This window comes from Lates calcarifer, unplaced genomic scaffold, assembly GCF_001640805.2.
Source record: "Lates calcarifer isolate ASB-BC8 unplaced genomic scaffold, TLL_Latcal_v3 _unitig_4495_quiver_2001, whole genome shotgun sequence".
NCBI classification, from domain to species: domain Eukaryota; kingdom Metazoa; phylum Chordata; class Actinopteri; family Centropomidae; genus Lates; species Lates calcarifer.
The window spans coordinates 1-15,903 of NW_026116932.1; the positions used below are offsets into that span (position 1 = coordinate 1).

A 15,903-nucleotide genomic window follows, 5' to 3' on the forward strand; every position below is an offset into this window, starting at 1 on the left:
GTTTCTGCCTATTTTCTGTCTCTTTTTTTATCTCTTTTCCTCACTTTCTCCTTTTCACCACATGGGGACTGTTGAAATCAGCCAACATAACCAAAATTATTAATGTTTATAAGACACATTTCTTCTAAATTATTTCTTTTGAAGTTATATATATGCAAGACTGAAATTTTAGCCAGCAGTTCTGTAACACAGGCAGCTGCATTGCTCTTATTTGTGCATGCTATGTGATTCTACCCTAGGCTTTAAACGACATGAATAATAATAATCCTGGCTGCTGCTGTGCAGTCATATCCTGAATAATGCACAATCATGATGTGCAGAATGTTATGCTCTGCGGCTGTATATGCTAATACTGTGTTTGAGCAGGGGACCATGCAAGGCACTATCGTGACCCATTTTAAGATAGGCATTCCTACCTGTGCAGACATCATGTTTTAAGTACATGCAGAAGTATAGTGCTGTGAAATTTGCCAGTATTTGTTCATGCTTGTGGATGAATGTTGCAGCAGTTTCATACTAGATGTTAATTCCACTACTCAAATGTAGGTCACGGCTCATCAGTTAGATTGGATCAAGAGGGAGGAGGGATAATCTATCTATCTATCTATCTATCTATCTATCTATCTATCTATCTATCTGTCTATCTGTCTATCTATCTATCTATCTAGTTTTTGATGTTATATTTACTGAATTTTCATGTCAAAGGGCCACAACATCAAGGTTTAGGCTAAAAGGCCTTGTAAACATTGTATACACTAGACGGACAGTGGAGTAGGTGGTTTACTCATGTTGTTAACTTAGTCACTGTTGGTGGTGCTGTTGCCTAAGGAGACTACTTGTATAACATCGGCCTTATTACAGAGACAAAGTCACCACCCGTCTCTGAGGGAAATAGGCGATAACCGTGTGCATACATTCACTGAGGCTCTAGTTTGGACGGTCGCATTGTATAGATTTGGCAGGGGACTATTCAAAATACATATGGTACATATTGAGTGCAAGACCTCCCTCCGGATATCGTTTTTATTTTGGATTTGATATTCATTGGAAGAAATGGAGACTCTGAGGAGCAAAGGCGCCTCATTGGACTGGAGAGTATCCATTTTGCTTTTCTGTGTTGTCGCTGCGGTTAATGGACAAATTCGTTATACTATTCCAGAGGAAATGAGGAAAGGGCTGTTTGTTGGAGACGTCGCAAAAGACCTGGGCTTGGATTTAAAAAGGTTGGTGTCTGGTCGGGCTCGACTTGTTATTGATGAGGATAACCAATATGTCGCGCTGAACCAGAACAAAGGACATATTGTTGTCAATGAAAGAATTGACAGAGAAAAATTATGCGCCAAGAAATCTCCGTGTAGCTTTAGTCTAGAAATTGTCCTAGAGGATCCACTTGAATTGTTTTCCATTACGATCGAAATACAAGATGTAAACGACCATGCTCCCGCTTTTCCCAAAAAGGAAATTAACTTGGAAAATTAGCGAATCGACGCCCACAGGGACTGTATTCTTGCTTGATAGCGCAGCTGATCCTGACGTAGGAGTAAACTCACTGCAAAGCTACTCTTTAAAAGCAAACGATCATTTTGTTCTCAAACAACACACTCGAGGAGATGGGAGTAAATATGCTGAAATGATGCTTCAGAGTAGTTTGGATCGCGAGAAGCAAAGCGAACATACGCTTATATTAACGGCTGTTGATGGTGGGGAGCCGCAGAGGTCTGGGACAGTAAGAATACATGTATCTGTTCTGGACGCAAATGACAACGCGCCCGTTTTACGCAGTCTTTATACAAAGTGTCCGTCTTGGAAAATGTTCCCGAGGCACAGTTGTTGCTAGAGTCAGTGCCGTCGATTTAGACCAAGGTTATAATGGCAACGTCACATATTTTTTCACCCACCTAGAAGAGCATTCATCCTGTCCTTTCGAAATAAAATTCTTACACTGGAGAGGTTAAACTAACCGGTGACATCGATTACGAAGTTTCTCCAAGTTACGAAATAAACCTTCAAGCAAAAGATCCATGGGGTGTAGTGGGCGCCAGCAAGTTAATTATCGAATTAGCAGACGTGAATGATAACAGCCCAGTGATCACAATGGCTTCATATTCGGGTAAGATTTCAGAAGATTCTGCTCCTGGTACAGTTGTGGCCTTGATTAGCGTCCAAGATAAAGATTCTGGTAAAAATGGGCAGGTTCATTTAAATATAGACGAAAACCTCCCTTTCAAAATTAAATCATCTCTCAGAAACTACTACACCTTAGTCACAGAGCAAAACCTCGACCGAGAAAAGCGTTCCAAGTACAACATCACTCTCACTGCCACAGATGAGGGTTTGCCTGCTTTATCAAGCAGTAAAACTGTATTCTTAGACGTTACTGATATTAATGACAACGCACCCGCTTTCAGCCAAAGTGTTTACAGCACTCAGGTAATGGAGAACAATTCTCCTGGTGTCACTCTGTTGCAGATTTACGCAACTGATCCAGATCAGGGTCAGAATGCACGCATATCATATTTTCTTATTGACAGCGAATTTAATGGAGCTCCAGTCTCCTCATATTTCTCAATTAATACGGAAAGTGGAGTAATTCAGTCTTTGCGTTCACTTGACTATGAACAAGTCAAAGAGTATAAAATACGAGTTAAAGCTCAAGATGGCGGATCGCCACCACTAACTAGTAACACAACAGTTAATGTACATGTCAAGGACCAGAACGACAACCCACCTCAGGTTCTGTATCCAGTCCAGACTGGTGGCTCTCTGGTGGCTGAAATGGTTCCTCGATCAGCAGATGTGGGCTATCTGGTGACTAAAGTGGTGGCTGTTGATGTGGACTCTGGACAGAATGCCTGGCTCTCCTATAAACTGCAGAAAGCCACAGACAGGGCGCTGTTTGAAGTGGGCTTACAGAATGGAGAAATAAGAACTATCCGCCAAGTGACTGATAAAGATGCAGTGAAACAAAGACTGACTGTTATAGTGGAGGACAACGGGCAGCCCTCTCGTTCAGCTACAGTCATTGTTAACGTGGCGGTGGCGGACAGCTTCCCTGAAGTGCTGTCGGAGTTCACTGACTTTACCCAGGACAAGGAGTACAATGACAACCTGACTTTTTACTTAGTGTTGGCTCTGGCTGTAGTTTCCTTCCTCTTCATCACGTGTTTAGTGGTTATTATATCAGTGAAGATCTACAGATGGAGACAGTCTCGCGTCCTGTATCACTCCAATCTCCCTGTGATTCCATATTATCCACCACGTTACTCAGACACTTTGGGGACAGGGACTCTCCAACACGTGTACAACTACGAGGTGTGCAGGACGACTGACTCCAGAAAGAGTGACATGAAATATATGAAACCGATGAGTCAAAGTTTGGTTAGTGTGGATGGAGCTGGAACTGAAACTCTGCAGAATGGAGAGCAGTCATCAGCAGTATCTCATATGTCTACTCTGGTAAGTCTGTCTGTGGACGTTTATCATATCAGCTGTTGCATCTTTGGGCGTAATATGTTTTGTAGAAAGTTCACTTTCATATTTTTGTATTGATGTTGTTGATTCTAGCTGTAATAGTGGACACATAAAACCATTACTCTGCACCAAGTACAGCATGATGTTTATAACACTGGCGGTTGGTTCCGCAGCTCTTCCTCTGTCCATGGTACTGAAGTCCTGCTTTGCATTGAGATATTGTTGTTTGTTGTCATTTGAGGTTTTTGGGTTGGTTTGAAGAGACCTGGTTAAATTTAATGCAACATGTAACATGTTGTTACAGATTGGTAAGTAATAGTGCATTTTTACTACAGTTTCCTTGCGAACTAGTATTTTGTGTTGTTGTTTTAATGAGGAAGAGACTGATCCTCTTATATATTCATCATTTTGCCAACAGGAAAGAAACGTTTGATTCTTAAATGTGGTCTAGAGGCAATGAACAACAACCTTTTCACTATATTGATTAATCCCTTCTCTCATTTCCTGAAGAAACTTTACATGTCCGTAATTAGAGTGATCAATCATAATCGTATTTCTATGGCCACATATGCCATTACTTTAGAGAGTATCATTCGAAACACTAAACTCATGGCATTGGATGTCTGGATAGACGAGTTTCATAGTTTAGCCTCTAAGTGACGCTGTTGCCTGGTAAATCAATTCCACCATGCCTCATGAGGCAGGCTTGTTCCCTCCCCTGTTACTGCGTTTTACAAGAGGAGATGATCTGTGTTTCATACGAGCTGGGGCTCAGCGGCTTATTTAGACTTTTAACTCCAATCTAAATTAACCTGGAATGTATCCGTTTTCATCACTGACCTGAAATCTTCCTTCTTCTTTCCTGCTCGGTTTGTTTGAAATCCTTGTTTTCACATGCATGAAGGAGCATCATCGAGACAGAGATTTAAGATGGCGATTGCGAAGGACAGTGGTATCTGTTTATGTTACAGTTTATTCTTCTCATTCAGACGGAGGCACAGATCCGGTATTCGATCCCAGAGAGATGAAGAAAGGGTCGCTTGTTGGCAATGTCGCACAAGACCTGGGTTTAGATCTGAAAAGGCTCCGCTCTGGTCGGGCCCGTATCGTGACCGGAGAAAACATTCAGTACACCGAGCTGCAGACAGACAAAGGGACTTTAGTCGTGAATGAGAGAATAGACCGAGAGCAGCTTTGTGGAGACGTGACACCGTGTAGCTTTACCTTTGAGATTTTACTGGAGAAACCCATGGAGTTGCACCCTGTGACAATAGAGGTACTGGACGTAAACGACAATGCTCCCACTTTTCAAAATAGGCACTTGGAATTTGAAATTAGCGAATCAGCTGCGCTTGGCTCCCGTTTTGTTTTAGAGAGTGCGGACGATGCTGATGTTGGAGCAAACGGCCTGCAGAACTACATTTTGACTCCGAACGATAATTTTGCTTTGAAACAACATGTTAATCCAGACGGGAGTAAATATGCTGAAATGGTGCTTCAGAAACCCTTAGACAGAGAAGAGCAGCCACGCCTGTCTCTAAAACTGTTGGCTGTGGACGGCGGAAATCCACAGAGATCGGGTACAGTAAATATAGGTATCAGTATCTTAGATGTCAATGATAATGCTCCATTGTTTAATCAATCGGTGTATAAGGCCACTGTGATTGAAAATGCACCAAAAGGCACTCACATTGTTACTGTGAATGCAAGCGATGTAGACAGTGGTTCAAATGGGAGAGTAACGTATTTCTTCTCAAAATCTAAGGCAGGAATAGCTGATTTGTTCGACATAGATGAGACTACAGGAAGAATTATGTGGCAAAGGAAATAGACTTTGAAAAAGACAAAAAAATTGAGTTCAGGGTTGAAGCTAAAGATCAAGGAGGGCTGACAGATTCCAGCAAAGTTGAAATTGAGGTTATCGATGTAAATGATAACGCTCCCGTCATTAACGTCATGTCATTCACGAGCCCTGTGTCAGAAGACTCCCCTGCTGGTACCACCATTGGCATAATTAATGTTAAAGATGCCGATTCGAATGAAAACGGTCAAGTAAGATGCACCATCGAAGGTGTTGTTCCTTTTCAGATTAAATCCAACGTGAGAAATTATTATGCATTGATAACCGATGCTGCATTAGATCGCGAAAATCTGTCAGAGTGTAACATCACTGTTATTGCCTCGGACGCAGGATCGCCTCCCCTCTCAACTAAAAGAACATTTTATCTAAAGATCTCGGATGTCAATGACAATGCCCCAGTATTTCCACGAGGCTTTTATAGTGCTTTGATTGCAGAGAATAACTCTCCAGGCGTTTCCGTGCTTAGTGTTCATGCTAAAGACCCCGATGAAAACCAGAACGCGCGTGTGTCTTACATTTTACAAGAGTGTGAGATTAGTGGGTCTCCAATATCTGAATATGTTTCTGTAAATGCAGAAAGCGGAATCGTTCATGCAGTTCGCTCATATGACTACGAACAGATCAAAGAACTGATATTCGTCGTCAAAGCGCAGGATGGAGGCTCTCCTCCACTCAGTAGTAATGTGACTGTGAAAATACTGATCCAGGACCAGAACGACAATCCTCCTCAGGTTCTATATCCAGTCCAGACTGGTGGCTCTCTGGTGGCTGAAATGGTGCCTCGTTCAGCAGACGTGGGCTATCTGGTGACTAAAGTGGTGGCTGTTGATGTGGACTCTGGACAGAATGCCTGGCTCTCCTATAAACTGCAGAAAGCCACAGACAGGGCGCTGTTTGAAGTGGGCTTACAGAATGGAGAAATAAGAACTATCCGCCAAGTGACTGATAAAGATGCAGTGAAACAAAGACTGACTGTTATAGTGGAGGACAACGGGCAGCCCTCTCGTTCAGCTACAGTCATTGTTAACGTGGCGGTGGCGGACAGCTTCCCTGAAGTTCTGTCGGAGTTCACTGACTTTACCCAGGACAAGGAGTACAATGACAACCTGACTTTTTACTTAGTGTTGGCTCTGGCTGTAGTTTCCTTCCTCTTCATCACGTGTTTAGTGGTTATTATATCAGTGAAAATCTACAGATGGAGACAGTCTCGCATCCTGTATCACTCCAATCTCCCTGTGATTCCATATTATCCTCCACGTTACTCAGACACGTTGGGGACAGGGACTCTCCAACACGTGTACAATTACGAGGTGTGCAGGACGACTGACTCCAGAAAGAGTGACTGTAAGTTCGGCCGAGCTGGTAGTCAGAACGTGCTGATAATGGACCCCAGTTCTACAGGGACGATGCAGCGGATACAGAGTGAAAAGAGCATCCTGGATGAACCAGACTCTCCTCTAGAGGTTAGTTGAAAGTTTAGCTTCGTCTATGTTCTTTAGTTTCTCTGTTCTTGCATGTTTGTTTTGTTATCTTTAGCTGCACTTAACGCTAACAGTTCTCCGATGTCACTTTCAGCACTATGGACAGCTCAGCTGTTTTCTGTCATTGATTGAGTTCAGCTCCTGCAAATCTGTACATTCACGATGGAAAGTACAGTATGTAGTTGTCACATTGTATCTAATACAATCATGTTCATATTTATCAGTGTTGAAGAGCCAAGTAATTTTCATACTGTGCCTTTGTGTACAGTATTCAGTTTTTCATTCGCTTAATATTCGAACATTTATTTAAATGATGGCAAGAGTTTAGATTGAGTAGGCAAAAACATTTAATAAAGTATCTCAAATCCCAAATGACAGAACACAAACATTATTAAAGGCAACACATATGCCAATCCATCACACTGATTTCTACAGCCTAAGCTGTCACTGCATGTCACAAAAATCCTTATACTGAATTATTTACATTTTATCATATTACACAGGGAACAGCTTAATTTCAATAGTAGTGCTCATGTAGCACATTATAATACACCGCTTTTGTTGTGGGAACACATTATTTTTGTTCCACAATAAAAGAAAAACATGCACATTTTCTTAAAGCTAACTATTTTTCACATCATGTAGATGTTTTATTTCCTGTAAGAACTGCTGCTGTATTTATTTATTGCAATCTGCTTAATTGAAAGCATATTGTTCGGGGTTAAGATTTTATTTTATTTCTTCATTTACTTTGGATAGGTTATTTTCACTCCACATTTTTTCATTTTTCCACTGAAAACAATGTGATGTGTTAGAGTTTGCTTTTATTTACAAACAGTATCTTTAAACTCAGCCTCTTCATTCAATCAACTCTATTTTTTAAAGAGTGTTAGTACTGTGCTCTTTGGCTCGTTTGAAATTCACCCTCTAGACTCTAAGGGACGCTGTTGGTCAGTAAAATATTTTCTGAGTTGTGTCGTCATTCAGTTCATCCCCCGAACTGACGATACAGTGGGGAAGACTCTCAGTGTTTTTTCGACGTTTGGGGCGAACATAGTCTCACAGACTTGCATGTAAACGTTGAAGACGTGTTTAGATGCAACCAGGAAACGGATATATCAGAACCAGATTTACAATTGATATCAATCGGATATAAGTAATCTTTTTCGATTGTTTGTTGCCATGATGGCACTTCGAGGATCTCCCACCTACATATCCTTAAGATGGCGATTGTTTTGTGGACTGCGACGACAAATAGGACTGCTTATGTTGCTGCTTCATGCAATGAATATGGTAGGTGGTCAGATTCGTTATTCCATACCAGAGGAGATGAAGAAAGGCTCAGTTATTGGTAATGTAGCGCAGGATCTTGGTTTGGATCTGAAAAGGCTCCATTCTGGGCGGGCCCGTATCGTGACGGGAGAAAACGTTCACTACACCGAGCTGAAAACAGACAAAGGGATTCTAGTCGTGAATGAGAGAATAGACCGAGAGCAGCTTTGTGGAGACATAACGCCATGTAGCTTCAGTTTTGAGGTGATTTTAGAAAATCCAATGGAACTGCACAGAATTACAGTTGAGGTTTTGGATATAAATGATCACGCTCCCGTCTTCCCAAACAAAGATAAACCTATCAGTTTTGAAATAAGTGAATCGGCTGTAGTGGGAGTGCAGTTTCCACTTCAGAGTGCAGAGGATCTAGATGTGGGGCAGAACGCTTTGCAAGATTATGTTTTGTCACCAAACGACAATTTTATTTTGAAGCAACATGCAAATCCAGACGGAAGTAAATACGTTGAAATGGTGCTACAGAAGCCTTTAGACAGAGAGCAACGTCCACATTTGTCTTTAAAGTTAATCGCAGTTGACGGAGGAACACCACAGAGATCTGGTACAGTAAATATAGATGTCACTGTTTTAGATGCCAACGACAATGCTCCAGTATTTAACCAGTCAGTATATAAAGCATCTGTGATGGAAAACACGATGAGAGGCACAAACATTATTACAGTAAATGCCACAGACGCAGACAGCGGTTCAAATGGAGTCATCGTTTACAGTTTGTCTAAAATGAAAGGGAGTGCAGCAGATATATTCAGTATTGATGAAAATACTGGAACGATTTCTGTATCTGGTCAAATAGATTATGAAAAAGACAGAAAATATGAGGTTAGGGTTGAGGCAAGAGATCAGGGTGGTCTCACCGGGACCAGTAAAGTTGTACTGGATGTTATTGATGTTAACGACAATGCCCCAGTCATAAATATAATGTCACTTTCTAGCTCGTTGTCTGAAGACTCACGTCCTGGTACAACGATTGCTATTTTGAACGTGAAAGATGCAGATTCTGAGAAAAATGGGCAAATAAAATGTTCTATAGATGGCAAACATCCCTTTAAAATCGAGTCATCTTTAACAAACTATTACAATTTAGTTTCAGATCAACATTTTGACCGCGAGTCGGTCTCAGAATATAACATAACAATAACAGCCACGGACTTTGGGACTCCCCCACTTTGTAGCTCAACAAAATTACATCTTAAAATCTCTGACGTAAACGACAATGCACCATTTTTTGATAAAAGCAGTTATTCTGCTCAGATCACAGAGAATAATTCACCTGGAATTTCAATATTTGCTGTCAGCGCGAGGGACTCTGATTGGAACCAAAACGCCAGAATCTCGTATCTTTTAGAGGACACACAGGTCAGTGGTAGTCCAGTTTCTACTTATGTGTCTTTAAACTCTGAAACTGGAGTTCTTAGCGCGGTTCGCTCCTTTGATTATGAGCAAATTAAACAACTTCAGCTAGTAGTCAAAGCTCAGGATGGAGGCTCTCCTCCACTCAGTAGTAATGTGACTGTGAAAATACTGATCCAGGACCAGAACGACAATCCTCCTCAGGTTCTATATCCAGTCCAGACTGGTGGCTCTCTGGTGGCTGAAATGGTGCCTCGTTCAGCAGACGTGGGCTATCTGGTGACTAAAGTGGTGGCTGTTGATGTGGACTCTGGACAGAATGCCTGGCTCTCCTATAAACTGCAGAAAGCCACAGACAGGGCGCTGTTTGAAGTGGGCTTACAGAATGGAGAAATAAGAACTATCCGCCAAGTGACTGATAAAGATGCAGTGAAACAAAGACTGACTGTTATAGTGGAGGACAACGGGCAGCCCTCTCGTTCAGCTACAGTCATTGTTAACGTGGCGGTGGCGGACAGCTTCCCTGAAGTGCTGTCGGAGTTCACTGACTTTACCCAGGACAAGGAGTACAATGACAACCTGACTTTTTACTTAGTGTTGGCTCTGGCTGTAGTTTCCTTCCTCTTCATCACGTGTTTAGTGGTTATTATATCAGTGAAAATCTACAGATGGAGACAGTCTCGCATCCTGTGTCACTCCAATCTCCCTGTGATTCCATATTATCCACCACGTTACTCAGACACTTTGGGGACAGGGACTCTCCAACACGTGTACAATTACGAGGTGTGCAGGACGACTGACTCCAGAAAGAGTGACTGTAAGTTCGGCAGAGCTGGTAGTCAGAACGTGTTGATAATGGACCCCAGTTCTACAGGGACGATGCAGCGAATGCAGAGTGAAACGAGCATCCTGGATGAACCAGACTCTCCTTTAGAGGTGAGTTAGGATAACCTTACCTTTCCTCTGATCCTGTATGTTTTTCTCTCTTCATCTTAAATGGTTGCACTGATTATGCATACTTGAACACCTTGCTTTAATTTTCAGCACCAGGGATAGCGCCTCAGGTTGTTTGAATCATTTTGCAAGGATTCTGCCTCTGTAACACCCTGTGCAAACGTAGCAATGGCTTTTAAAACCACGTTCTACGAATTACGTTAAAATGCATCTCTCTTGCATTTCCAAATTATATTGTTTTTGACTCTAAGAAAACTAGAGACATCAGGTAAATACTTCTGTCATAGGATTAGAAAAAAAACAGAACCTCTCACGTCTGGTGTTGATGACTTGTTCAAATTCAAACCTTTCCTCACCTTTGCGCTGCTTATCAATATTCAATAGAAGTTTTATTTTGTACGCTTTTGCAGTGCAAGTGGGTAATTTTCTGGAGATTTTATAATAATTTCCTCCATTTCTGTGCTTCTGTGTGCAGCAATGCATTGTTTTCTATAGTTAAAGTTTTTCGTTGCTTGCACTCGTAAGACACTGTATTGTGTGGCATGTTAGATGCTTAGGGCCCCACTGTACTACTGAATTTATCATATACCAGAGTTTGTGTTTGTTTCAGTTTCGTGGTAATGACGATATTGATTTTCTCTGCAAGTGAGATTGTTGGCAGTCAGTTGCTATGTGAATTGAATTTGCAGTTAATTTTCTTCCTTGTGTTGATATTCAGTGAGTGGACTCTAAGGGACGCTGTTGGTCAAGTAAAAACAAATCGGAACAGTGTTTTAGGCGGTGCCTTCCTTCATTCTGCTCTGTATTGGGCAGATATACTTTGACTGTGGACGACATTTGTGATGGACCCAGATATACTGGCAATGGTTTGAATTTTTTTTTCTACGAGAGAGAGGAATTATTGTAAATCCTCCAGTGTTTGAAGAGTATCGTTTCATAACGCTTATTTGGTAACATGGATTTCAGAAAACATCTCTGCCGGGCTTTAAGATGGCGTTTGTGCTACAAACTGACGCCGCAAAGCATTCTGCTTCTCTTTTTTCTAAGTCATATTGCCAGTGGTCAAATACGTTATTCAATCCCAGAAGAGATGAAGAAGGGGTCCCTTATTGGGAATGTCGCATTGGACCTTGGAATAGATATGCAGAGGCTGCGTTCTGGTCGGGCCCGTATCGTTACCGGAGAAAGCATCCAGTACACCGAGCTGAAGACAGACAAAGGGATTCTAGTCGTGAATGAGAGAATAGACCGGGAGCAGCTTTGCGGAGATGTAACACCGTGCAGCTTCAGCTTTGATCTGATCTTAGAAAATCCGATGGAACTGCACCACGTTACAGTCGAAGTATTGGACATAAATGATAATTCACCTTCTTTTCATCAGCACGACATGAAACTGACGATTGGAGAATCAGCCGCTCCGGGAGCGCGTTTTGTTTTACCAACAGCCAATGATCCTGATGTAGGACTCAATGGGCTTCAGGACTATCATTTATCTCCGAATGAAAATTTTATCTTAAAAAAGCATTCAAATAATGACGGACGAAAAAATGCAGAGATGGTCCTTGAGAAACCGTTGGATAGAGAGCGATATCCTAGTCTGTCCCTAAAGCTGATAGCAGTGGACGGTGGGACGCCACAGAAATCTGGTACAGTAAATATAGATATCACTGTCTTAGATGTTAATGACAATTCTCCTGTTTTCAATCAGTCAGTCTACAAAGCCACTGTTATGGAAAATGCCGCTAAAGGGACTTATATAATCACCGTGAATGCTAGTGATGCAGACAGTGGATCAAATGGTTTGATTTATTATTCTATTTCAAAAATGCAAGGCAACATACACAGTATTTTCGAAATTAACAAGACAACAGGTGTGATATTTCTTTCAGGGGAGGTTGACTATGAAAAAGCAAAGAAATATGAAATACGCATTGAGGCAACTGACCAAGGGGCTTTGACAGACTCCAGTAAAGTTGTAGTTGATGTGATTGACGTGAATGATAACCCACCTGTCATTAATATGATGTCATTCACTAGTCCTGTGTCAGAGGACTCCCCTCCTGGTACAACAATTGGCATTATAAATGTAAAAGATCTCGACTCAGGTGATAACGGACAAGTAAATTGTAGAATAGAACAAAACGCACCTTTCAAAATTAAATCTAATTTGAGAAATTACTATACATTGGTAACTGATATTGTATTAGACCGTGAAAGTGTGTCAGACTATAACATCACTGTTGTTGCGACAGATGCAGGAATGCCTCCTCTGTCAACAAAAAGAACCTTTCATTTAAAGGTCTCTGATGTGAACGATAATTCTCCAACATTTTCACAAGGTGTTTACAGTGCGTGTATTGCAGAGAACAACTCCCCAGGCGTTTCTGTTCTCACTGTGAGAGCTAAAGATCCTGATGAAAACCAAAACGCTCGCATATCTTATATTCTGGATGTTAGTGGTGTAGGCGGATTTCCAGTTTCTGAATATGTTTCTGTAAATGCAGAAAGCGGAATCGTTCATGCAGTTCGCTCATATGACTACGAACAGATCAAAGAACTGACATTCGTTGTCAAAGCTCAGGATGGAGGCTCTCCTCCACTCAGTAGTAATGTAACTGTGAAAATTCTGATCCAGGACCAGAACGACAACCCCCCTCAGGTTCTGTACCCAGTCCAGACTGGTGGCTCTCTGGTGGCTGAAATGGTGCCTCGTTCAGCAGACGTGGGCTATCTGGTGACTAAAGTGGTGGCTGTTGATGTGGACTCTGGACAGAATGCCTGGCTCTCCTATAAACTGCAGAAAGCCACAGACAGGGCGCTGTTTGAAGTGGGCTTACAGAATGGAGAAATAAGAACTATCCGCCAAGTGACTGATAAAGATGCAGTGAAACAAAGACTGACTGTTATAGTGGAGGACAACGGGCAGCCCTCTCGTTCAGCTACAGTCATTGTTAACGTGGCGGTGGCGGACAGCTTCCCTGAAGTGCTGTCGGAGTTCACTGACTTTACCCAGGACAAGGAGTACAATGACAACCTGACTTTTTACTTAGTGTTGGCTCTGGCTGTAGTTTCCTTCCTCTTCATCACGTGTTTAGTGGTTATTATATCAGTGAAAATCTACAGATGGAGACAGTCTCGCATCCTGTATCACTCCAATCTCCCTGTGATTCCATATTATCCTCCACGTTACTCAGACACTTTGGGGACAGGGACTCTCCAACACGTGTACAATTACGAGGTGTGCAGGACGACTGACTCCAGAAAGAGTGACTGTAAGTTCGGCAGAGCTGGTAGTCAGAACGTGCTGATAATGGACCCCAGTTCTACAGGGACGATGCAGCGGATACAAAGTGAAAAGAGCATCCTGGATGAACCAGACTCTCCTCTAGAGGTTAGTCAAATAATATAGCTTCATCTAGGTGCCATTATTATTTTTCTTTGTTCATTTTAACGTCTAGTGAACTGTTTCGCACTATGTCATCATGTTCAGCACCATGGACAGCAGTACTCAGTATCACTTGATAAGATTACTGCGTCTGTATTGACATGCCGAACTTCAACAAAGTATCACTCTTTACTCTGAGTTAGTGTTAGAATGAAATTACACACGCACGTTGCTTTGACTTAGTTAATGTTGTGTTAAGGCAGACTCCTAACCTGCTAGGTTCTTGCAACTTTGTAAATATGAAAGTGCTGATCTCCAGAGTCTCTTGTGTGTATTCACTCGTGATTATGTATTTGAAAAACACCTTGCGCGTGATTTAAGTTATCATTTTGAGAATCAAAAATGCCGTCGTTCATTGCTCTAATTACCAAATTATTAGGGTTTTATTTCCCAGCGCTTCGTGAACAATGATAGAAATTTTAGTGGTATTTTGTGTATGTAATTTATCTGTTTCACGTGCGTCACACGGGCATTTTTTTTTATTCATATGCTTGCATATTATAAGAGCTAATAGCTTGAAAACGGCTTCACTCTAAAACTTGTTTTGAGATAATTTTGTATTTAAATGTAATTAACAATTTTTCCAATTCCATATAGTACATTTTCCCAGAAACAATTCATTGTTGCATGGTGTTATTGATTTTGGACTCTAAGGGACGCTGTTGGTCAATCCAACATAATCTTTGAAACATTAACACACAGTCCCCTCCCTTGCTTCTCTGGCCTATGAGAGAAAAGGAGATAGTGTGCATTATGTGGGCTGACAGACAGAAAACAGACTCACATGAACCGATACATCCGTTTAGATATTATCTGTAAAAACAATACAGTTTTTCCTTAGTGCTTCGTGAGTTTTATTTTTCAAAATAAGTGTCGTCCTTGGATCGTTGTAAGGCATTTTTTTTCGTGTTTTCATTTATTATGGCATGTGGAATACGACCCTATACCCGGTGCGAAAAATGGCGTTTTGGCTGCGGACAGAACTGGCATTTACTGCTGGTCCTTTTTTATTTAATTTGTATGGTCAACGGACATATCCGATATTCAATACCAGAGGAGATGAAGAAAGGTTCCCTAGTCGGTAACGTAGCACAGGATCTTGGTTTGGATCTGAAAAGGCTTCGTTCCGGTCGGGCCCGTATCGTGACCGGCGAGAGCATCCAGTACACCGAGCTGAAGACAGACAAAGGGATTTTAGTCGTCAATGATAGAATTGACCGAGAGCAGCTTTGTGGAGACGTGACACCGTGTAGTTTCAGCTTTGAGGTGATTTTAGAAAACCCGATGGAGCTATATCAAATTACAGTTGAAATAACAGACATAAATGATCATTCGCCCACGTTTAAAAGAAACAGCATCCATTTTGAAATCAGTGAATCCGCTAATACTGGATCTCGATTTCCACTGACTAGTGCAGAAGATCCAGATGTGGGTGTTAATGGACTCAGAGAATATTTTTTGACCGAGAATGACAATTTTGTTTTAAAACAAAACTCAAATGCAGATGGAAAGAAATACGCAGAGATGGTTCTTCAGAAGCCATTAGACAGAGAGACAAATCCTCATCTGTCTCTAAAGCTGATAGCTGTAGACGGTGGAAGTCCGCAGAGATCTGGTACAGTAAATATAGATGTGACTGTTCTTGATATCAATGACAATGCACCTGTATTTAATCAATCTGTGTACAAAGCTACAGTGATGGAAAATTCTCCCAGAGATACTTACGTTACCACTGTTAATGCCAGTGACGCAGACATCGGGTCAAACAGTATTGTTACGTATTATTTTTCAGATCTGAACAGTGGTCTAAGTGATTTGTTTAGAATTGATGAAAAAACTGGCGTCATTTCAATAACAGGCTCTATTGATTATGAAAAAGACAAAAAATATGAACTTAGAATAGAAGGAAAAGATCAAGGAGGTTTGACAGATTCAAGTAAAGTGATAATTGAAGTTACTGATGTGAATGACAACGCCCCTACTATTAGCGT

General features: G+C 41.5%; 3 protein-coding genes and 1 pseudogene across 3 annotated transcripts; all 4 read left to right on the plus strand.

Moving 5' to 3' along the window:
* Positions 1-1,971: 1,971 nt before the first annotated feature.
* On the plus strand, positions 1,972-3,570 carry LOC108899956 (protocadherin gamma-A7-like). The gene is made up of 2 exons (XM_051068377.1): positions 1,972-3,456; positions 3,565-3,570. The coding sequence occupies exons 1-2, from the start codon at positions 2,095-2,097 to the stop codon at positions 3,568-3,570; spliced, it is 1,368 nt and encodes a 455-aa protein (XP_050924334.1). The 5' UTR covers positions 1,972-2,094.
* Positions 3,571-4,369: 799 nt separating this feature from the next.
* LOC127140494 (protocadherin gamma-A3-like) lies at positions 4,370-7,285 on the plus strand (annotated as a pseudogene).
* A 97-nt stretch (positions 7,286-7,382) lies between these two features.
* LOC108899958 (protocadherin gamma-A3-like) lies at positions 7,383-10,874 on the plus strand. The gene has a single exon (XM_051068380.1). It carries the CDS (start codon positions 7,996-7,998, stop codon positions 10,456-10,458), a length of 2,463 nt encoding a protein of 820 aa, XP_050924337.1. The 5' UTR covers positions 7,383-7,995; the 3' UTR covers positions 10,459-10,874.
* Positions 10,875-10,951: 77 nt separating this feature from the next.
* Positions 10,952-13,891, plus strand: LOC108899961 (protocadherin gamma-A8-like). The gene has a single exon (XM_051068381.1). The coding sequence runs from the start codon at positions 11,423-11,425 to the stop codon at positions 13,874-13,876; it is 2,454 nt and encodes an 817-aa protein (XP_050924338.1). The 5' UTR covers positions 10,952-11,422; the 3' UTR covers positions 13,877-13,891.
* Positions 13,892-15,903: the final 2,012 nt, after the last annotated feature.

Excerpts from the sequence above, each read along its gene's own strand:
- LOC108899958 (XM_051068380.1), top strand. The coding sequence starts at position 7,996 with ATGATGGCACTTCGAGGATCTCCCACCTACATATCCTTAAGATGGCGA.
- LOC108899956 (XM_051068377.1), top strand. The coding sequence starts at position 2,095 with ATGGCTTCATATTCGGGTAAGATTTCAGAAGATTCTGCTCCTGGTACA.
- LOC108899961 (XM_051068381.1), top strand. The coding sequence starts at position 11,423 with ATGGATTTCAGAAAACATCTCTGCCGGGCTTTAAGATGGCGTTTGTGC.